Raw genomic sequence first — 22,722 nt, forward strand, 5'->3', positions numbered from 1 at the left:
CCCCGTGCCCTGGTCCCTGGGACCTGCCCAGCCAGGGAAGCTGGGAAGCAAACGCCTGCCTACCCAGCTCTGCAGGCAAGGTACTCCATAGCCCTCCCAGCGAGCTAGTTCCCTCCTTCAGGCCGAGGGAAAAATCGATGAGGGGGCTGAATGGTGAATATTTAATTGTACTATTTTCTAAAATAGTAGAAAGGGAAAAATTCTAAAGATTTTTATTTTATCTATTTATTTATTTATTTTTAATTCCTAGCTACTCTAGGGAATTCAGAATTTCTTCTTAATGTAAGCAACTTGCAGATAGGCTGCAGGGTATGAAACAGGCAATTTCAGCAAAAACAAAAAAAACCCAACCCTAAAATATTTCTAGAACTAGAAACAAATCTAAACAATTCAGCAAAGCATAGTGGAGAGGTCCCTGTTAATTAAATCTTGTTTGCTTGTAAAATCAATGTCTGTATCCATAAAGAGAATGTAAGAGGTTAAATCCTCAATGCATGTTGCCAATAACAAACGGTTTTGTTAGATCTACCCATTTAGTTTAAATACATCTATTTTTAATGAAAAAGAAAAAAAAGGTATTGCCCCTGGCAGGGTAAAACTGCAACAAATGCGTCTTCCATTTCACAGCCTGATTCCAAAACTCAGGAAAAAAAAAAAATTGCCCTTCTTCCAGGCATAAATGTCCGTATGTTGGATATTTACGCCCATGACAATAGTTTGCAGGAAGGTGGCCACACTTCGCTCTCTGGAAGTAGGCCTGGAATCGGTTTTCTCTGCCGCGCCAGGAGCCAGGAGCGCCTGGCAGCCCGGTCCGGCGTTCCCGCAACGTCCTCCCACAGCTCACGCTCCCACGTACCGACCCGGCGGCGGGGCTGGATCGCGGAGGTGCTGCTCCTGCCTGCCAGCTGAACGGGGGCAAGGCCACCGAGATAAAGTTGTAAATAAAGAAAGGGAGCGGAGAGACGGGAACAGAGGGAGAGGAGAGGCAGGGAGGGTGCAGAAGGAAAAACCAAAACCTTAAATAAAAGGAAAATCTCACGGGGAAACAGCATCAATCACTACTGTGTTCTCTGGAATGTGAAGGTCACTTTTCTGGAGTGCGTACGGCGTTATACACACCCCTCACGCTTACTTGGTGGGGCAAGCAGGGCCAGCGCAGTGTGTCTGAAAGCCTTCTGCTCCTTAACACCACCACACAGCCACACACGGCAAATGCAGCGCTCGCGTATTTGATGTCTATTAAAAATAGACTGAAAGATGAAGTTAATAAGTTAGTTAAATAATATGTAACATTATTTAACTAAATTAAGTAGATAATATTTAATAGTTAAACAACACTACGTTAATTATTTTCAGTTAATTAGTTTGCTTTGTTTGTTTATTTAAATAGAGTCCTCCTCATTCTAGACTCAACGAAGCCAAACTTTTCTGCTGGAACGACAGAAACCAGCACAACTCATTTCATGCAGAACACTGGCTAAACAGCTAAGGGTTAGATGCTGATTATCCTCAGTGAGGGACCATGGCCTACAGAAGCCATATAGACTCTTAACCAATAGACTTTCCCATAACATTGCTTCTACCGGGGGCAAGGGCTTTCTGGGAAATGGGTTGCAAGATGCAAAAATGCATGACAGGGACATGCAGAGTGATGCGGAGGGGCCGAGCAGGAGATGGAGTTTCTGCAGGTGGCCACAGAATCATAGAACAGAATCATTGAATAGTTTGGGCTGGAAGGGACCTTTAAAGGCCATCTAGCCCAACCCCCCTGCAGTGAGCAGGGACATCTTCAACCAGATCAGGTTGCTCAGAGCCCCATCCAACCTGACCTGGTATATTGCCAGGGATGGGGCATCTGCCACCTCTCTGGGCAACCTGTGCCAGTGCTTCACCACCCTTATTGGGAAAAATGTCTTCCTTACCCTCCCTGGGGATGGGATCGACATGGGCAAGACCCCCTGCCAAACCCTAGGGCGGAGGGACCAGAACCGCTGCTGGAAGCCCTCTCAGGGAATCTGCATCTTCTCTCCTCGCCAGGGCTGACAGGCTTTTTCAACAGAGATCTCGTTAAGCCCATAGTGTGCCCGAGAACGAAAAAGGTTTATGTCTTCAGAGCTAAATCCTGGAGGTCACCCTGTATTCTGGCACTAGAACAAAAGCAGAGCAAGTGAAAAGCCAATTTGCTTCATTTCCTGTTTTGCTATGTCACGTAATGAGCATGTATATTGAAATAGTAATTAAAAAAATTGTGATCTCTTTAAGGAACAATGAATACATTCCACTGCTGTGTACTACAAATGATACCTCCAAAAGATGCTCTGTTAAAATAAATTCATAAATCTTTATGGAGCACTCACACAAGTTCCAGAAACTATGCCAAGCATTTTCAGAAATGCCAATTTCTTCTGTATTTCAGAACATAAACAGTGTATCAGCTTCAGTGACCAAGGTACTGCATCTCTTCCACTCTCACCTAATAGTCAGTTATCTCCTTTTCTCCGGCATGAATTATTGACTTGTCAGCTTCAGAACAAGAATTTTAATTGGCACATTTTCTTGGCAAATGGTTCTTCAGTTTCCTAAATCCCACTCGGTATGAACATGCCGAAACAGGGAAAAAAAACCATAAATGTTTTGCAACAACATTTGCTTCAAATGAACCTTACAGCTAGTCAGCCCCTGAAACAAAATACAACACAATCAATTTACCTATTCATTTTGCCTGAACGTAAGTCTTTCCTTCCTGTTACCGTCAACCTTATAGTTTGGGTTTTTTAGCCTTTGAAGCTTGTGCACCACCCCACCACATCCATCCTGCACAGTAAGATGGGAAACCCTTTCAGGAATCCACCAGCATCTGTGCGGCTTCTAGCAGCACAACCTACATTTCAGGTGATTTCTGGCAAGTCAGGTTGAAGACCTTCTTCAAAAAGTATCTTCCGTGGCCCATCCATCTCAGTGCAAAACTATTCTCTGTTTTCAACACTCACACCTGCAACTGAAGTAACTTAAAAGTTTTGTTTGTGGCTAGTGCAGTTACCAAATGGAGATTGTAGCTTTACAATTTACAATTTTTTTCTCGAGCACATGCTTGGGAGCCTACAGCAGAAGAGTAGCTGACCAAGAAAGCCTTTTGCTATTCTGAAATTATACAAAAACCCTCCATATCTAGCTGACAAACCACACACTTGGAGTGAAGGAGTAGATATAAAAATGGACGTTTAACTCTGAGCTATCTAAAGTGTGAACCATGACCTCTCCATCTCCTTCGCAGGTAGAAAAGAAGATAGAAATTTCTTAATCTCAGATGGAGGATGAGCCTGAAACACCTGAGAATGTCAGCGGGACCACAGGATACTACGTTCACCTCTCACCTTAAGGAAGAAGCATAGCTTGTTGTCTCCTCAGATGCACTCTGCCACTGCTCCAGGGAGCAGGAAGGGCAAAGTTTAAAGTTGCAAACTTTTAACACGTGTCTGGAAAGCCTAAAAGGTGGTTCAGATGAAAACTCCAAGAAATACCTAGCAGTTGTTTTTGTGTGCAGCAGCATGTAAACAAGAGAGCTGCTGGGAAGGGGAGACTGGCTAACGTCAGTAGGAAACACAGACAGAGCAGAGGCTTTTGATTAAAAAATCAGAGACAAATGTCTCTCAAAATTGACATTACTTCAGAGGTCACCCGTTGGAAACCAGAAATACACTACTTTTTAGAAGGTGGAAGGGCAGTCCCCGCCTTCGTGTTCTTTGGCTTCTATGCAATCTTTTTTTTTTTTTTTTTCTTGGGCACATGCATGGCAAAGGCAAAGGTTCTCCTGGAAAATGAACGGGTCAGCACTGAGCTTCATTTCACTGTTCGTCTCCAGAGGAGGAACCAGAACATGGTGGTGTGCCCTGCTGACGCGACTTTGAACATCGAACACGAGCGGACACTCTGCCAGCTCAGGACAAACACTTTTTCTATCACAAATTTCTGCTGACCTGTGCAAGCAGGGGTTAGAAATACCCACACATAATTCCCACTTTGTTTTCTACAGCGTGCTACAAGCAGATGGGGCTTGTTATGTATTTTTATTTGCAGAGAAGACATGACTTTTCTCCTTCAGCCTGTATCTTTCCCCATCCAAAAGGCTCCTCAGAGCCTGCAGTTAAGCAACTCTTTTTAGCCCCTTTGACAATAAACTGAGAGCAAGGGGCTGTTTCACATGCCACTTAACGTTGACAGGTTCTTACTGTATTTCCCCATTAAAAGGTTGTAACCTGAAGGTAGATGCATCATTGCTTAAAGTGTGTACCCAAACTCATGGATCTGCCAGTAAATTTTTAATTGTAACTTATAGAAAAGGAGACCTTGTAGCACCAGCTGCTGGCACAACGTGACTGACTTTATAATACTGTTATTCACCAGACTCTTCACTTCTCTCTCAGCATGCCAGCTGACGAGATAAGGAAAACAACCAGCCTGTTCCTCGTATGTTCAAGCTTTGAAATAAAACTCTTGTTTTTTTTTTCTTCAGTTATGTAGAAGTTTTTCCTCCCAGTTCATGGGAGCTACCCAAAATTCACATGCAATAGCAACAGCACTGAGGCAGGCGACGCTGGGTCCCTGGCGCAGTACCTGAGGCTGTTTTGGGGTGTTGGTACAACTGCTCCAAGTTGGGAAGAGTGAGCATAGTTTACACGGCACCCTTTTCTCTTATATAAGCAGGATGCAGTTATGGTAGAAAACATGTCATTAAATAAGTTTGTTTTGATAATTAATGAAAGTGGTAAACTTTAAAAAAATCCAACGTATTATCAAGGAAATCCACTTACATATCTAAACACATTTAATGTTTTTAAAAATGTCCTTCAGTTTTCCTTTTAGGGACTACACTTTTCAATTTTAGTTTGTTTAAGGGAAGAAAATGGCAACCATTCTACAAATATGCAATAGATTTACACAGCTTTTTTTCGTTCTCCATATAGACAGCTTCTGCTTGGAAAAGTCATCTCTATGTTACTCCTCATAGTTCTAGAAAAGCAAAAAGTGGGCACTTAAAAGCAACTTCAAACAAGGGGAGATGAGAATTATCAATGCCATATGTCAGAACAAGTTCTTTCTAAGGTTACATCAATATTAGAAGATGGGAAACAGCTCCCAAAACTGCTTTTAAGAGAACAAGGAAGGTACTGAATCCAGGGTCAGAAGCAGCGATTTCCATGAAAAAATGATAAATGCAGGAGCTTGACAGCTTTTCCTGCTTGTAACAGCTAAATTCCCTCCCTCTTCTTCAGGAGACGACGACTTCTTTCATGAAGGAAGATATTTTAAAAAAATCTTAACTGTCCTTGCATATCTGTGGTTATATTAGCAAATTTGTACTCTGATATCAAGTACTTTATTAAAGCAGAAAGACCCAGGCAGATAGCTCTTACTCCAACACAAAGAAATGCAACAGAAGTGCTCTCTCACTCCCCTCAAACTTATCTGAACAGGTTTTTGTTTTTTTAAAATAACCTCATAGGCTTTTAGCGCTGACATCAAGGAACTGCTGCTTCAACCTGCTGCAATACATGAAGGCTGCTCCCCCAACACCATCCCGCAGCAGCGGACGGCCAGCCCTGCGGAGGTGTGTCTGGGACAGCTTTACGGACTAAGTTCTCACTTCCCCAGGTGCAGAACTTAAGGTCACCCTGCCCACAAACTTCAAAGCACTCGTCCCTGGGCGTTCCAGCACTCCTGTTCACTGGGGGGCCTGGAGACCAAGAATTTTCACTTAATGGCCTTTCTCCAGGACTTCATTAAGCAGCACAGGCTGATGGACAACAGTTGTACGCGGAAGAGGAACGATTCAGGCTTAACAAATGATGTCATAGCTTCTGAAGTCTCAGGACCTTCCATACGAGCTCAGAGTGCTTTCACCTGCTCTCCAGGCACTGACGAGAAAGGATGTGTGCCCGCCAGTGGATGTGCCACATACACAAGCAGCACATTTGTATGTAACATCGGCATTTCTCTGTGTGGATACAAAGAAATTGCACTTCGGAGACTTTTTTAGGGTTGAGCAAAGTGGAAGGGTGGCACGAAAGTTTCCCAAATGAGAACTGCAGAAATGCGGGGATTTTCTGTTGCCGTTGTTGCTTTCAGCTTTAAGGAAGGGCATCAAATATGTAAGTGTCTGACAGAAATTTACTCATGGAAGGGCTGGGAAAAAAAAAAGAAAATTAAAAAAAAAGACCTTTGCCTGAAAGAAAAAAGAAAAACAAAAAGCAGTCCACCTGTGAGCTCAGCGACAGCATCCCCAGCTGTATGGAATAGGAAAATAGGAAGCTGTTTTGCTAATAAAGCCAGAACAGGAAGAGCACAGAATCACGTTTTTCTTTCGCATTCAGGTTGAAAGTACATGTATTTAAAAAAATGCACGAGCTAGGCCTTTTCCTTGAACGTGCTTTTCATGCTGAGGCTCGAAGGAGGGAGGCACAAAGGCTGCGGTCGGAAGGCTATCTATCACTCCCCGCCGACCGCTTCCCACCTCACCGACCGGCTGCTGTACCTCAGACGTCTCGGCAAGCTTTTCCACTGGCAATAACTTTGTGCTTTGATGTTAAGAGCCACAGTTTCATTGAAACTATAAAGGCAAAAATAATCCGGGGCTTAAAATTGTATTCTTCCGTTTTCACAGATCACCCCAGAAAAGACTTGCTCACGCCGCTCACGTGCAGCGAAGCAGCGCACAGAGGAAGGAGCACCGCTCCTCCTTCCCACAGAACGCTCTCTTGTTCCCCGTGCTTGCCACTGGTGGGAACAAACGGTTGTCCGGAGCCGCGCTGAATGCGGTTTTGCCGTGCGACAAGCTAACAGCTGGCGTTTTTGTTCTCACAGCTTCTCAAGCTGCGGTCCGGCCGCAAGTTTGGCTTCGCGTTTGAGCTGCCGTTGCTGAAACACGGGAAGGGGCGAAGCCGAGTCGGTGGCTGGGCATGGACATTACGCCGGATCTTCCAGACTGCAAATGCTTTGCTTTAACAATTATCAAGGATGTATCAGTTTCAGCTGGGGAGGCAAGAAATTGAACCCCGAGAGGCAGTGAAGAAATAAAGCAAAACATTTAGAACCCTCGTGCAACTATGTGCTTTCTAGAGAGAAAAAATATTGTCTTGGAAGCAGCCATTTGTAAAAGCATTATTGTTGCCTCTTTTAAAGGGTTGGATTCCCATTTTCAGTTGCGAAAAATTCAGCTCAAATAGCCCGAGATCAGCACATCTTGGTCATGTGCTGACATTTTACACGTAAGTCTTCCTGCACACGCTGATTTTCTATTTTTTTCCTTGGTAACAATTTCTATCCTGGGCTTTCAGCTATTCTCAAAGTTTACCAAGGCCTCTGGGTTAGAGCAAATGTCCCGCAACATGTCCCCATCTCCGCTATTTTGGAGAAGCCCAGGTGGATGAGTACTCACTCGTGGATGTAGCACTGTTAAGTGGAGTCAGACAGCAGAGATAAGGTATGAATTCATTTTGGTTTAGCATGGATTTTCACTAAGTGAACTTCACTCCTTAGCCAGCAGTTTGTTATTTCACCTGGATCCAACAGAAAAGGTTGGATTCTATTGCCTGGGGGGAAGGGTGTGATTACCAAATCCTATTATTCCTAAAGAAAAATAAAAAACAATTCCCTTGGCCTTGTTCAGAATAATACCTACTTTTGCCCTTGCAATTCATTTTTACAAGACTTTTGGAAACAAGAGGAAGCCTATGCAAGCAGTTGTGATCTTTCCTTTTTTTTTCTTTCTTTTTTTTTTTTAATCAGAAGCTGAACATGACTACAAACCAAGAACTACTCAAGGTTTATCCCTCTCTGGCCACTCTTGGAACTATGCAGAAAGCTTTCCTTTGCCCTTTAAATTTATTTCTTCCCTGAAAAGGTAATAAATTATACTGAAGTCAGGGGAAAGACTTGTATTAAACAAGGCCTCATTTCCATCATAGGTAAAGGAATGGATTTACTAGAGGTATTTTCCTCCTTCAGAAATAAAATAAAATAAAACCACATTTCTGCCTTGGGAAATGATAGAAGTTCCTCAAAGCACAGTTTCAAAGGGTCCCAAATGAAAATAAATAATACTTATTCTTAACTGAAGAGGGAAAAAAGGGGGAAACTTCCAAATGGTTTCCCCAGGGTGAAGCAATGAATTACACACGGATACCTGGAATACTTTAGAGTAAAGACATTTACCAGGGACATATCAGCTCTAGCTGGATATGCAATAAATTTAATTGGGAGAGTCAGTCAGAAGAAATTAAGCAAAACATTTAGAACAAGACTCCCAACACCCCCAACCAGGATCTGGGTTCAGAGAAAGAGCTGGCTAGATCCAAGGCACCAATGATTCTGCTTCAACAAGGAGAGCCTGCTTTTTTGTTTTGAAAAAGCAAGCTACTTATGAAGTTTATCACACTAACAAACTGACCACAGTGTAATTTCCAGATGCTGTGCTTCTTTATTCCTTTTTCCTTTCAAGATCCTCACCAGCCAAGAAAAAATCTCTTCTACTGGAAAGAGATTTGGTTTGGGACTACTGGACAAAATTCAAAAAAGATCAAGTGGAATTCATTTGCAGGACTATAAATGACAATAAAAATCATCAGTGAGTGAGATTGAGAGAGACAGATTGTCGGAGAGCACACATAGTATTGCTTTTACTAGCAGCATGAAAAAACCAAGCAAGCAAGAAACATCCTATGTAAGCCCAAGGGGTCTTAAATTTAAGACACATTCCAATCACTGCATAATTACGTACAGATTACAGCTTAGATCCTTAGTAACTTTTCATTCCTCCATTATTTTAACTGAAAGCAGAAACCCATTTTGCTGATGAAATGTAACTAACCAATTTCTAAGACCTCTTTGTGAAAGATTTTCTTCCTTTTACAAATCAGTGCTAGATCTGTCTTATAGAGTAATCAAGCTATATTTATCAAGAAGATAAGAATACAGACATTTAAATGTACGAACATAAAAATATCAGCCCACTCGTTATGGATAACAGACATAATGAAAATTCTATTTTTTGTTATTAAATCTGAATGATTTTGCAATGAAGTCTTCTAAGGCACATAAACAATAATATGAAGACTTCCATTCTGCTTCACCTGCTTGCAAGCTGGATGTTCACTGTTTTTTTAAGTCAATACCAAAATGTCATTAAGATGCATGGAAAGAAAAAAAGATAACATGTTATAAGTAGTAACAGCAAGCCATGGAAGCCACCTACAGCCCAAACTATTTCATTTTCCTCCAAAGAAGCTGCCAAGGAGCAATCTCAACTACTCTTAAGGACCTCTACTAAGAAAGAGAAAGAAATCCAAGCCATCAAAAATCCTGTAGGATAAGGTGTGCTATAGAAAGAAAAATCTTCTAGACATTTTCATGAAGATTTAACTTTTACATGAAAATATTTGATGATATGTCTTGAAAGTATTGCCATCACACTGCAGCTCTGAAAGCATGTATTATAACCTTCCCTCTCCATACAATGGTAATAAGAATTAATCTTACAAACTCTGTGAGGAGTGTTCCATTTAGCCAGTCAGCCACAATTTCCCAGTTTACTCGACTGTGGGTTAAATTCACAGTTTATGCACTTTTAAAATATACTTATCTAAAAACACTGGGACTGCACATAACTGCACCCTGTGTGCTAAAACAGAAAGTCATTGATGCTCGGACTCACATTGCCAGCGCCGGTTCCAGAGTTTATTGCCCTGTTTTTCCGTCAGGACTAAATCAATAGACAAGCGACATTTCTGTGACGCAGGGGTCAGGCAGGGTGGTGACTCTGAACGAGCTCCCCCGTGCTGGCCACAGGGTAACCCGGGATTTATGGCTTCACACTCCCTCTCTTCCAGAGAAGACGCTGTGGAATGTGCTGCTCTCATCTGAATGCCGGCCTGATCTCACTGTCCAGCCCGGCTCTCTAAGGAAAACGTAGTGACCTCAAGGAAAAAAACCAACTGGATGGAGCTCTCCTCCAAATGGGGCCACTGCTACCTGGTGGAAGGACATCTCCAAGCTAAGACGACATCCTCATTGTCGGTGACCTCGGAGAAAACGCTGCTGTAGGGCTCATCTCTCTTCATGCCAGCAGGACTCCTCAGGGAGGAGGTGGAAGATGAAGTTGTCATCTTCCAGTCACAGGGCTTGGAGTTAAACCCTGGCTTCTCCAAAAGATCCTCTTATCAGTTGCACTGTGCTACCAGGGCTGATGTTTGCTTTGGCCCACGAGAATAACTTTCCATGGGCAGGGAAGGTCTGCTGAAGTTCAAGTGACGTCATAACTGAGCTCTGTCTAGACAAGATCATCTTAATCTTGGCCCAGGACCACCTACTTGGTAACTGGTAAAATATAGTTAATAAGGCTTAGGTAGGTCAAAGTCTTACGATTTAGGGGCTGATAAAGATAGACCATGCCAGTTAACGACCTGACACGGCATGAGGAATATGGAAATAAAGATACATGTCTCTGGCAAAACGCAGGGTTCTCTCATTCCAGTTACAGCACTATTTCACTGTCTTTTTACTTTCTACTGAACATCAAGTGCTCTTACTGCATGAGGGGAGGAAGCAGGAAAAGATGCAGGCTGCATGTGGGAAGAGACAACACATCTTTCAAAAAATATGCCTCAACAGAACTTCATGTTTTTGATCTTGGAATGAAGTGCTGCATATCAATCAATCAATCACCCGGAAAGGTTAAAGTTATCAATAATGCACTTTATTTGCTTTAACTGTCTGGCTACAGCATATGTTGACACTCAAGTGCATTACCGTAGTTATTTGCTGCTTTCCATTCCCATTTGGTACCTAGTTGTGAAAGAAAGGCTACAAAAGTACAAAAATAAGTCTCTCCTGCAACTCGTAACTGTGACAGAAAGAGAGGGCAGGCAAAAAGCTGTTGCTGAGCAGTTCCATCCTTCCAGATGTTTATACTGAACTTCCAGATGTTTTCCTTGCATTTATTGCTTCATTATAATAAGAAAGGGACTGTCTTCAAACACAGAGAGGCTCCTTTAAATCAAAACAGTTTATACAAAAAGAACCTTCACTTTTTTGTCTGTGCTCACATTAATTTCCAAATCTTACAGAATAAGCTACATTCCTCCAAACAAAGTGGATGGTCTTACAGGCAGGAAAGGCCTAAGTGTCGTCTTAGTTCCCAGGAACATAAAGGGTAAGCAATCATGAATTCATTGTTTGCTCTCCCTATGTCTTGGGGGCTAGCTGTGGTGCTCAGCTCAACAGGCATGCCTAATTTTGGCCAAATACCATTGAGAACTCACCCAACACAGAAGGCTAATTGGCAGGATTGACAAAATACATGTCAGAATGGTTGCTGCTATTGTTATTTAAAATTCAGTTATAAAACCTCAGTATCATAACCTCACAGTCTAACATCTAAATAGAGAAGAATGCCCTAAGACGTGTATGGAGACACAGGGAGGAGTTCTCCACATTATGAAAACAAGGACTGACAAATTAAGGATGGGTCACTTAATCAGCACTTAGGCAGGAGAATATACAGGCTAACTTTCCAAACATTACTGAACGAATCTGGTAGTTATCTACAGATGCAGGTATATAATAATCCCTAAAAGAGTAGAGCTAGTTTTTCCAGCCCTGAGCTCTGAAATCCCTTTTTTGGTGTGTTCACCGCTTCTTAAAACAGTAGCTAGATATTGTCACCCATTTTTGGGCCAAACCTGCATGTTTGCATGTTGGCCCAGCCAAATGCATTCAGAGTCTATCTATGACCTCTGCCAGAAAAACAGTTTAGCTGTATCCTTAAACACAAGAAAATGTGGAGGACGGAAGAGAGGATGCCCGGTTTCAGCTGTTGGATCTGCTACGTTTCTGCCTGTTCTGTTGCTTGCTCATGTAAATGTAACACACAGTGCTGGTGAAAGGCAAAGCGTCACTGAGCTGCAAGCCAAACCAGACCTGATTTTATGGCTCTGCGCAGTACGCGGATCAGTCCCGCTTTAGCCCCAGTGCAAAGGAAAGGCATGCTCTAGAGAAGGAGCTTTATGTTCCTTGTTACTTTCGAAAGATTTCAAAAGCAGCCTTGTTAAAAGAAAGAAGGGCTCAACTATGAAATCACTTCCTTCTGTTTAAAATATTTTACTCAAGGAAAAAAAACAAACAAAAGGGCATGAAAAAGGGGAAAAAAAAAAAAATCAGTTCTCTGCTTTTGACTTGTTCCGAGGGTTCAGCATCTCAGCCGCTCCGTGGGATGACGCAGCGTGCCAGATCCCGACCGCTCCAGCCAGCGCGTCAAGCATCCGTAGCCCTCCCCACACAATCACCCCCTTGTCAGAGGCGGCTGGCGTCCGCCCCGCGCACGCTGACAGCATCGCTGCCGGCAGGACTCCGCCCCCCTCGGGGTGCCAGCATCGCTGCCGGCAGGACTGCGCCCGCTTCGGGGCAGCTCTTCTCCTCTTGGAGCCAGGCAGCAAGGCGCGAGGAGGGCGGGCGGTGTTAGGCAGCTAACACACAAGAAGCTCTTGTGTTACTTCCCCCTCCCTCCTGCCCCCCAAAACGTAGCATGGATGGGAACAGGGAAAAGATGATCTTCTGCTTGCAGCAGCGAGGCTTTGCCTGGGAGTACAGCCAGCAGGACAACTTCAGGAAGACCCGTTTATGGAAGTTTAAAAGTCAGACGAGCAATTCATTGCTGCCCAAATCACAAGCGGGTTACTTACGGCTGAGCACCATTTTAACAAAGATCTGAGACGAGGACTCTTTGTCTTTCTCTGCCAAAGCTCATAGGTTTACTCAGATTCCCAGCTCTGTTTTCCCTTGATTCCCGAGGCACCTCTCCCAAAGGAATGGCCTCCTCCTGGGTAAGTGGGCTGACACACACCAGCTCCCTTCCCCACTCAGCCGTGGGGCAGGAGAGGAGGGAGAGGGGTCTTAAGAATAAACTGAAACCCTTGCTTTCCCCTCTCCACCTCCAGCAAAAAGTTGGTTTCTGCCTCAGACAGCAATCTATTGGGCTGATCTGCACCATTAAGAAAGGCAGAAGGTCTTCTCCTCTGCGTTAGTGAGGTTCACTGATGCAGAAAAAGCCAGATAGCATGAGCGATGTTCAGCAAGTTGCTCCCGGCAGCCTGTGACACCCACCGTTCCCAAAGCTGAGCAGGAAAACTCGCAGCACTGTGCATTGGCTAACTTTGCAAGAAGGCACTTGGGAAGCACAACACTTACATCTTCTCCTTGTGAAAACTTTAAACCAGACTTACAAGCAGACTGCAAACACCAGGACACCTGCCTGATCAACAGACTGACAGTACGGTCTACTCCGAACTGAGACATCACCTAACCAATGCTTCGAAACGATGCTTATCTTTTTTCCTCTAGAACTGGGAAACAATCCTCCATTGGAAATGCAAATTCAATAAAATGTCAGCTGATGGCAACTAATGAACATTTCTCATGGTTCATCTAGCAGTCTGCTTAACACCCTGATGCACAAACTTTTAACCTCTCAAAAGTCTCTGTGGTTACCCTCGGGCCTGACTCTTGACTTCAGGCTATTTTTTTTTAATTTTAAAAAAATTATTTAAAAAAATTCCCACCAAACCCAGAGCTGTTTCCCAGCCATCTTTATCTTGCAGTTGTGTCTCACAGGTGGTAAGGAGGTGAAAGCATTGCTGCTGCTTTACACTATAGCCCTATGACTAACCTCCTCCAACCAAATAAGCCACAATTCTTTGAGAAACAAAACCCAAATCCAAACATTTTCAAAATAATACTGAAGTGGGAGATCCAAATACGGGATGAAGAGTGTCACAGCCTGGGAGTGCCTTTGTTTTCTTCAAACAGATTTAATAAAATGTGTTACCTCTCTCCGCAAATGGGGTTTTATGCAGATTAGAAGAGGTGCTAAAGCAGAGCGTGTGCACAACACACTGAATTTAACTGCACCAGTAACAAGAAATAAGGTCCTGTTTGAATTTTGAAGAAAACTCTGGAGTTGTTCCACTGCTTCCAGGACAATACCTGGAAAAAATAAGGTACTTACTTATTAGCGGGGGAAAAACGGGCTACTTTATGTGCCTTGTAGACCTCTACTGTTGTGGCCACAATGGGTAGCCTGTACATCTTCCCTGTGACCTCTGCTCATAGGAGAACAGAGGAGGGTGCAGTCACTCCCCACCCTTCCAGCTGCATACATACCTCTATTCCCATACATGCTTGGGATTAGCTCCCATGTGCTATTTATTCAGTGACTATTTATTTATTCCTACAACTCTGCATTGCACTAGTATATGCACTTACTATTTCCCACCCACTTTTTTTTTTTTTTTTTTTTAAAAGCTGAGCCAGTCTTTCACCTCACAGGAAATACTCCACTACTGTATGAACAGCAGTTCCTTCAGGACGGAAAACAAGGATCTGCTTCCCGAAAAGAACACCGCAAAACCTGAATTTTCTTTGTGTTCCTAACCTCATTTTGCCTTCTGCAAGGAGGATCATGGGGGTGGGGAGGGACAGATTTCTGAACCACCAGGCAGCCAGGAGAGGTTTTACCCACCACTACTGCCTCCCTCTCAAGACTCACAGAAATTCTTTCCCTGAAGAAAAGAGCAGGACATGCAGGAATATAACTTACCAATGTCTGAACAGGTTAGTCAACTACACAGTTCGTATTCTGGTGCCAAAACCAGAATAATCACTAGGTCAGAAAGTAACACACACATTCTTAAACTAACACGTGAGTTGACAGAGTGACTCACATCAAATCTCTGCAAATATTCTGCCATGTTTGTGACAAGAGTAACTGCTAGAAACTACAAGTTATGGTGTAAAGCTATGGAAATCAGGATGTCAAAGCAAGAACTGGAGCTAAGTTTTGGGCTTTGCAGACTGTGTACAGTTGCATTTGTGGACTAGTAGGCCAACTTCACAATGCAACATGGTACCAGGATCCCAAGAGACCTGTGTACCATGCTGAAGGACCTGATGGGTGGGAACGCAGGCTGGGACAAGGAGACCATCGGCACCATCCCTGCCTGCCTGCAGCTCACTGTCATCTGCAGCAACAAAGAAAAGAACAAACGGCAAAGAACATCTCCAGGGTACGGTACCCAGTATTTAGGCTGTGCTTTACCGTTAGGAAACTGAGAGCCCCAGAGAAAGACCAAATACAGCCATCCACAAAAAGACAGGAACCTTCTGACTCCAATGTGTGTCATTATATTTGCCTCATGTTTCCCCGTTTTTGAAGCCCTGAAGCTTAGGCACCTCCCATGCAGTGTGCTGAAACACACCAATGCCTCACATGTTGCTTTTCTGTATTAGCAAATTGGCAGATACCCAGACGTGCCAAACATAATAGACCTGAGCGTTCTGTATCTGCAGCCCTGCTTAACATGCAAAATCTTTTCAGCAACAACCTGTAGGCCCTCATTGAAGTCCAGACACGGGAGTACTGCCTGAATACACACAACACCTTCTGGGTGGAGACAAGAAGTACTTCAATGGAAGACTGAGTGTTCCCTGTACTATTTTGAGGTTGCAGCCATTTGGCATCCTCAAAGGCAAAAGGGCATAACACTGCACTGGATAGGCTGCTACAGCAGGTTTTAAACCTGCATTGCTGAAAAAAAAATCACCTTACATCTCAAGGTCCTGTATTTTCATCAGCTTCATGTTACAGGGCTGAATGACTAAGCCTCTGATACCTACTTCCATAAATAAGCTTGATGGTCCCAACACAGTAATGAACACTGGGGATTCTTATTGCCCATACCTCTTCTAGCGTCTTCTAAATGCTGCTGACCTCCCAGAAGCTGGACATGCATTACTGAAATCATCCGATAATAAACAGAGTGGAGGTAACAAGGGAGGCAAAGTAAGCACTTACCAAGCACAATGACCACAGTCTTCAGGAGGCTCATCATGGTGTCCCGATTCCTGCGGGGTCCAGAACTGTGTCTGGACATTCTCATAGTCCTTTGGCGGACGTACCCAAAGATATGAGCGTATAGGACCACCATGACCACAAAAGTGACCAGGTTGAAAATAGCCCAGAAGACCAGGTAGGAGTCACTATAGAGCGGTGCCATGTTGGAGCAGTGAGTGATATCACAAATACAGTTCCATCCGACACTTGGTATGGCGCCCATGACGATGGCCATAGTCCAGATAACAACGATTACGACCACCACTCGACGGTTGCTCATCCGAGTATGTAGCTGCATTCGGAAAACTGTAATGTGCCGCTCAATAGCAATGGCCAACAAATTGGCTACAGAGGCTGTCAGGCTAGTGTCAATGAGACCCTGACGGAGAAGCCAGGTGCTTACAGTCAATCTTCTAGTGTTGGGTCCTGTGTTGAACATTAAGTAAAAGTAGGCCAGCCCTGCAAAAAAGTCCGCAGCGGCTAAGTTGGCCATTAAGTAATAAATAGGAAAGTGGAACCGGCGGTTGACATAAATAGCCACCATAACCAAGAGGTTGGCCAGCATTATGAAGATGCAGACTGTAATCCCCAGTCCCATTACAAGCTTGCTGACAGTGTTCCATTCAGTGGCTAGGTATTTTCCACTTCGGTTATAAAAGAAGGCAATGGTTTCATTGTAGTAGCACTGTGGTTCGCTCATGGCTGTGGACTGAAAGAAGAGGGGGGGGAAAAAAAAAAGAGAAAAAAACCAATGATATCAGAACTGAAAACATATGATCGCCTCCATGGACAAGAGACAGGGAGGGGGACAGGAAGGGAACATGCTTCAGAACAAATTTATTTTTTCAGACCAAATGGCATTCCAAAACAACTCGCAAACAATTGCTCTGAAGAGTCTAGTAACAGCAACGAGGTTAGAAACAACCAGAAATGCTTCCATCTGCTCTGGGAGCTAGCATGATTTCTGACATACTTGTAAATTGCATAGCAACTGAGCTTCTGGCCAAACAGACTTGCTGAAAAATCCACTTAAGAGAGAAGGGCACGCAACTCATAGTTAAAAAAAGTTAACTCTGTTACAGGGCACCTTATTTACGTTATCGGTGCATAAAACTATTGTTTGGATGTAGTGGTGTTAAAAGAAGAACTCCTCAAAAAGAAGGTAAAGTGGATTACATGTCCAAGCAGGTTTTGACTCATTCAGGTCTCATCAGGGGCATTCCTTCTTGTCGTATCTTAAAAATTGGGAAGAACACCCTAAATTAAGATCGTCAATATGCTCTAAGACTGGGAATTGCCAGGGCCAAGAGTTGCGTCTGTCCATGAAACATGAAGTGCATTTATAAACAATAAAAGAAGAACACCACTGTATTTCTATGAGCATTTTTTTTCTATCAATCAGCCACGTTTCCAAACAAGGTTTGAAATACACCATGCTTTTAAGTATAACTCATCTAAACTGGCTTATTCCAGTTCAAAATAAGAGTGAGGGCAAGAAGTCAGAAAAGCAATTATTTGACTTAACTAGTGTTAAAAGCATCAAACCTTATTTCTTGCATTCAGTATTATTATGGTGATGTCAGGGAATACATGATTAATTTTTCTTGCAGAGTACTCAGCTGGGCACAGCGGCAGGTGCAACAAACAAGCTCCATACTCCACCAGAATGTAGAATTTTTGCATAAAACTGTTGGCTAACAAGATGAGGCTTAATGAGTTTCCTTCCTCAGTTATAATCAATTACTCAAGGTGCAATTCCCAAATGGCAAGCCTTAGGAAAAGAAACCTCTCTGCATAATGTACTGGTTCCTTGTTTAGTCTGGCTTAACAATAAGGAGGTAAAAATAATAATTAAAAAAAAAAACAAACCCAAACCCGAGAAACTCATGTCAAAAAAGCCTCTTTCTAAAGAGATCCAGGACATCTGGCTCTGACATCGTGCTTTTATGGCTGTGAAACTCTACTGACTGAACTTGAATTTTTACAAAAAGAAGAGAAGTTTTAGCAAGAAACTGGGTTAAAAGCCCAACCAAAGAACAGATCAACGACACAAAAAGATGAGAATTTCTTCCCATTAAAAAATGCAAACAAAACCCTGTGTTTTGGACAGCTCCAGTCATTCTGCAGGAAATGCTACAGTTAACCTAATCTTCATGTTGAAACCAAAAACGTACAGAATTGGGAAGCAGAATTAGTAATTGGGCTTGAGTGAAAATAGTGTCTGATAAAGATTTCCTTAGAATTACCCAAAGTTATTTCTGTTTCCTTTCATTTCCCTCTGTTGGTCAACACAATGAAGCTAATTCCAATAAAGCAACACACAAAACTTTCCACCTATATCCCAAGTGCATTACATGACATTTAGATTTATATTAAAGAAAAAGGTCTTTTTCGAATTTTACTTCTAACTTAAACAATCGAACAGAAACATTTGCAGACCCAGGATAATAAAAAGTAAATAGTATTTCTCAGCACAGTGACTATAAAAATTTTATTGTTCCTCTAGGATACATCAACTTTTAGGCTAGAAACCTTTCAGCCTTAATTATTTAAGAATTTTTAAAAGTTCTTGTGTGGGATCTCTCTGTTGCATAGAAAAAACGATGTATAAGGGATACTTAACAAAGGGAGACCTAGCTACAAGGCATCTGGCTTTAATTCTTTGGTTAAAAACCATGTGGTAATAACAGGTCAAGTATAAGAAACCCTGAGGGAGAGAGGAAGTCATACGTATGAATTAGTTGCCCTTACAAAAACTTGCCAACATCTGCATTAATTATGTGAATTCCCTGTGTTTTTTGCTCTCTGTAAGAGTATCTGGATGCAGTCTTGCAGTGTGCATTACAGAGGAGGTCAGGACTGCAGGATCTAGAGGACTTTTGCGATCATGAATAAATTTTCTCTTCATGTATATATTTGTCGATATAAATGTTTTTTCCTGATGGCTGGTGCCCAAATGTAACAATTCCTGCTCCACTGTTGCTCCCATGGAGGGAAGCCAGCTACACCTGGCAGAACACATATTTTTAATTCAGAAATCTAAAATGTGGCAGATATCACTTTATTTTTTTGTGTCTTTGTTTTGCACGTGGTCTTACAACGTAAATTACCTCCCAATTTAGTAATATCCTCCCCAGCCTTTTCATATGGTATCTGAAACAAGATATGATAAAAAAAGCTCACTGTAACATGCACTGATAAGTGCTGTGCATTTGTCGTGCTGACAAAATGCCCCGCCAGTGCTGAATGTGTACACATAAGGGTATGTAAAATGCTACAGAGTCAGACTTGTTAAATTTCAAAGCATGACAGCACTTCAGTAATCCCAGAAGAATAGCATGAGGCTCACTGGCTTCTCTCGTTTTGAAGACACAGGAACAAAACTCTCTGTTTGCATAAGTGATTTTGGAGAAGTTTTGGTTTAGGGTATGCTAATCTAAAACTTGGGATCTCCTTTAAAAGCAATCTTTTCAGTCCCGAGGGGAAGAAAAGCAGAAGAGGAGACCGTTTGCTGACAAAAGTTCAAACCGGGGACTTTCAGACTATCAGGTTTCTCAGATGCCAGCGTATATCTTACAGGAAGGTTTTGACCTCCCAGGTCACAAACATCCAAGTCCCAAGGCATCACATTTACCCATGATGCTGATATCTGACTGGAAATGCTCAAGCAGGAGGGAAATATAGCATATCTCTGAGTACGGAAAGTGTTAACATACCATAACGGCATATGCAAGCAGGCAGACCATCCCCTCTCCTGCCCCTGCAGGAAAAGGGGCAGGGAAGTTTATATTTTAATTTCCTGAAGTTTCACTCAGTGTGCTTCATTGCCCGAGTACGCCAGATGTGCTGTGCCCTGAGATTTACCTCATCCATTTAGTATATCTCAACAGAAGTTTAAAACAAACTGAGCTGCAAATTGCCCATGTTAACTAAACCTCTAGGACACATCTGTGTAGAAAAAGAAAACATCTGAATTATAAACCAACAAGACAGATAGAGCAAAATGGAGTAATAGTAGGCTAAAAGCAAAGCCTCCTCTAATCATGTGAGGCTAATACTTGACACAGTTGTCCCAAACCAGAGAACAAGAAAATGCTGAGTACATGGAGTTAAATCCCTTAAAATCATGAGATGTCGTTGTAACCGTAACACAATACACACAGACCAGGAAATTTGGCACCAGGACTTAATAAATAAAACTCTCTCTGCTTCTACAGTCATCACCTAGTTATCCTGTGGCCAAAACGTCGCCTTGGCACTGGCTTTCTAGCCACTGTCTGCTATACGTGTCCTCTTGGTTCCTCTCCTCCAGTGGTATGGGACCACACCACTGGGGTGGTAGTGGGAAGTCTTGGAAGAAGAGCCCATGTAAGCAATTTTCCAGGATTTTGTGCTTGATTCATCTTGCTGTTGCCCCACCTCTCCATCACAGCCTAAAGAGTGGGGTGAGGATTTGGGTCCAAGGCATGGAACAGCTTGCCCATGGGTTGTTCTTGGGTGAACAGCCCATTGTCCCCTTCCTTTCTCAGGGGGAGTGAAGAAGGCAGTGGGGAGTGGGGAGGTGGGAGGGGAGCTCTGGATCCTGCCAGCTCGGTGGTGAGTGACAGCCCACCTGGTGAGGGCTGTGCATGGAGAGATGCTCAGGGTGGAAAACAAAGACCAACAAGTTTTCAAACTCCACTGACTGATACTGTCTAAATGAATCAGTAGTCAGCACAAGGTGCCTGAGGGGCAAATGATCAGTTTACAAAACCCACTACAATCTGAGAGTTTGCAGAGTTCCTCAGTCCACCTGACAAAAAAAAAAAAAAAAAAAAAAAAAGAAGAAAAAAAAGGACCACCCGCCCAGCAGTCATGGGTGCATTTATTTCTTGCCGCTGAGAGAAACGGAGCTGAACATTCTTAGAATACTAAGGTCTGACTTTTACACAGCTTTTAAAACTTGGAAACCACAAAAATGATTCCATATCCAAGAAAACTCTTAAAAATATCTTAACTCTTTGCTCTCCAAGCAGTCTGCTCCTCTTTTTTTTCCCCCTTTACTGAATTAGCCTCTATTCACTGCTGTTTTCTTATGCAGAACACAGTGAGGAGATGAAAAGCAATTCATTTGGCAAGGAAGTCTTCCTCAGGAAGATGACAAGTCTGCATACAATGAAATGCCAAGTACAAGCCAGAGACCTCAATTTTTCAGAAGTCATGCAACTTGCATGCAGCCTCCTTGAAGTCTGTGAGACTCAGAGGAGACTCATTCTATCCAGGATGAGCTTTTAATTATGAAGTAACTACACTTGGATCCCCAAAACAGTATTTATAATTCTCAGTGCTGCCTAGAAATCCAGAAAACATTTCAGAGGAAATGCAGAATTGGGAACGGTAAGACTAGGACTCCAAAACAGAAATAGGTGTCTTAGAGCTCTACATTTAGTGCAGCAGCAAATGGAAAAGCAGCAGCACTGCTTTCAGTTTAGCTAAATACTCTGAAGCTTACCAACATACCAGGAAGGCTAGAGCTGAAAAACTTGGTGGAATTGCCAACTTCAAAATCCCCAAATAAGGGTATCAATTAAGAATATCTTTAAAATAAGCATACGCAAGTAAGTATAGGAATAATTGAATCAGTATGTAAATACTTTCTAAACCCACAACTGCAAAACCATGGGTTTTATGAAAGTAAAGTTGTAACAGATGAGAAAAAATTCCTATTTGCAACAAAAATTCCTCCATTACCTAATGAAAAGCACAAGCTATTATTCAAACTGCAGAATGAAAAAGAAACAAGAAGTTTAAAAGTAACAGGAAAGAGACAGTGTTTCCTTTAAAGATAAAAATGGAAGCTGAGGAGGTGTTTAGCCAAAATCTAAGTAAAAAAAAGAAAAAGTCTCAAGACAAGGGTCCTGACTTATTATAGCCTTATGCCTACTATAGCTTATGTAGACATAATTTCATCTGCATAATGGAAGGATGAAACCCTGCCACCAAGATAGAAGAGCTCTTCATATATCCTTTTCAAAATTGCATCTCCCAAAGTAATAATTTTTCAGTCTTAAAGAAAAACTTGTAGGTTGAAGTGTCATGGTTCAGTCACAGTAGGCCAGTTCTTCATTTCACTAGACTCATTTTAGCCTTCACATAGTTGAAAAGATGTGAGGAAAGGAATCTCTTTGCAAGGGTATCCCTTTAACTCTGCTACAACACAACAAAAGCATAGAATTACTTATGGATCCTGTGGCAATAGCTAGCATATCCAATAATATTTAGGATGCTGTTGTAGTAGATTGTATTACTATGGAGTCTCAGAGCTAACAAATATCCCAACTACTAGAAACTGAACTGAGAAGTTCTCTGTGTCCTATAGTTTATACCTGAAAAGGGTAACCCAACATATCCACACAGTCAGAGTACCAGAGAGACCCAGTCACCAGCAACACTGGAAAAGGAGGCAATTTTACTGCTGGAAGGTATAATTCACAAGTGACACAGATCCTGTTGGAAACTATGATTATGACCTCCATAGATTGATTATAAAACCAGGGAGGGAGTTGACCTTCCGTAGTGCTTATTCACTGTCGACTACTACAAAAGCAAGTTCAAAAATAGCTTACGTGGGCTAAAAGAGGAATGGGTGAGATCAGGAACTCTAAAAATGCTTTTCTTCTGGAAGATGCCAGGGTCAGAACTATCAGGCTGAAATATCTCAACTCGGCCCAACAGCTTTTCAGGACAGATAAATCAGGAGCTATGCAATTCACTATTCAAACACAAGAGCATCAGTGAAGAGC

At 42.6% G+C, this 22,722-nt stretch overlaps 1 protein-coding gene across 1 annotated transcript in view; it reads right to left on the reverse strand.

The window, feature by feature from the left end:
* The window catches only part of LPAR1 (lysophosphatidic acid receptor 1), a 48,678-nt gene that overhangs the window by 19,913 nt on the left and 6,043 nt on the right, over window positions 1-22,722 (reverse strand). The window contains exon 2 of the mRNA XM_010281656.1: window positions 15,902-16,649. Within this exon, the coding sequence (XP_010279958.1) occupies window positions 15,902-16,649 (748 nt within the window). The remainder of the gene's footprint in view (window positions 1-15,901; window positions 16,650-22,722) is intronic.

The sequence above is a fragment of the Phaethon lepturus genome, unplaced genomic scaffold (assembly GCF_000687285.1).
Source record: "Phaethon lepturus isolate BGI_N335 unplaced genomic scaffold, ASM68728v1 scaffold36352, whole genome shotgun sequence".
Taxonomy (NCBI): Eukaryota; Metazoa; Chordata; class Aves; order Phaethontiformes; family Phaethontidae; genus Phaethon; species Phaethon lepturus.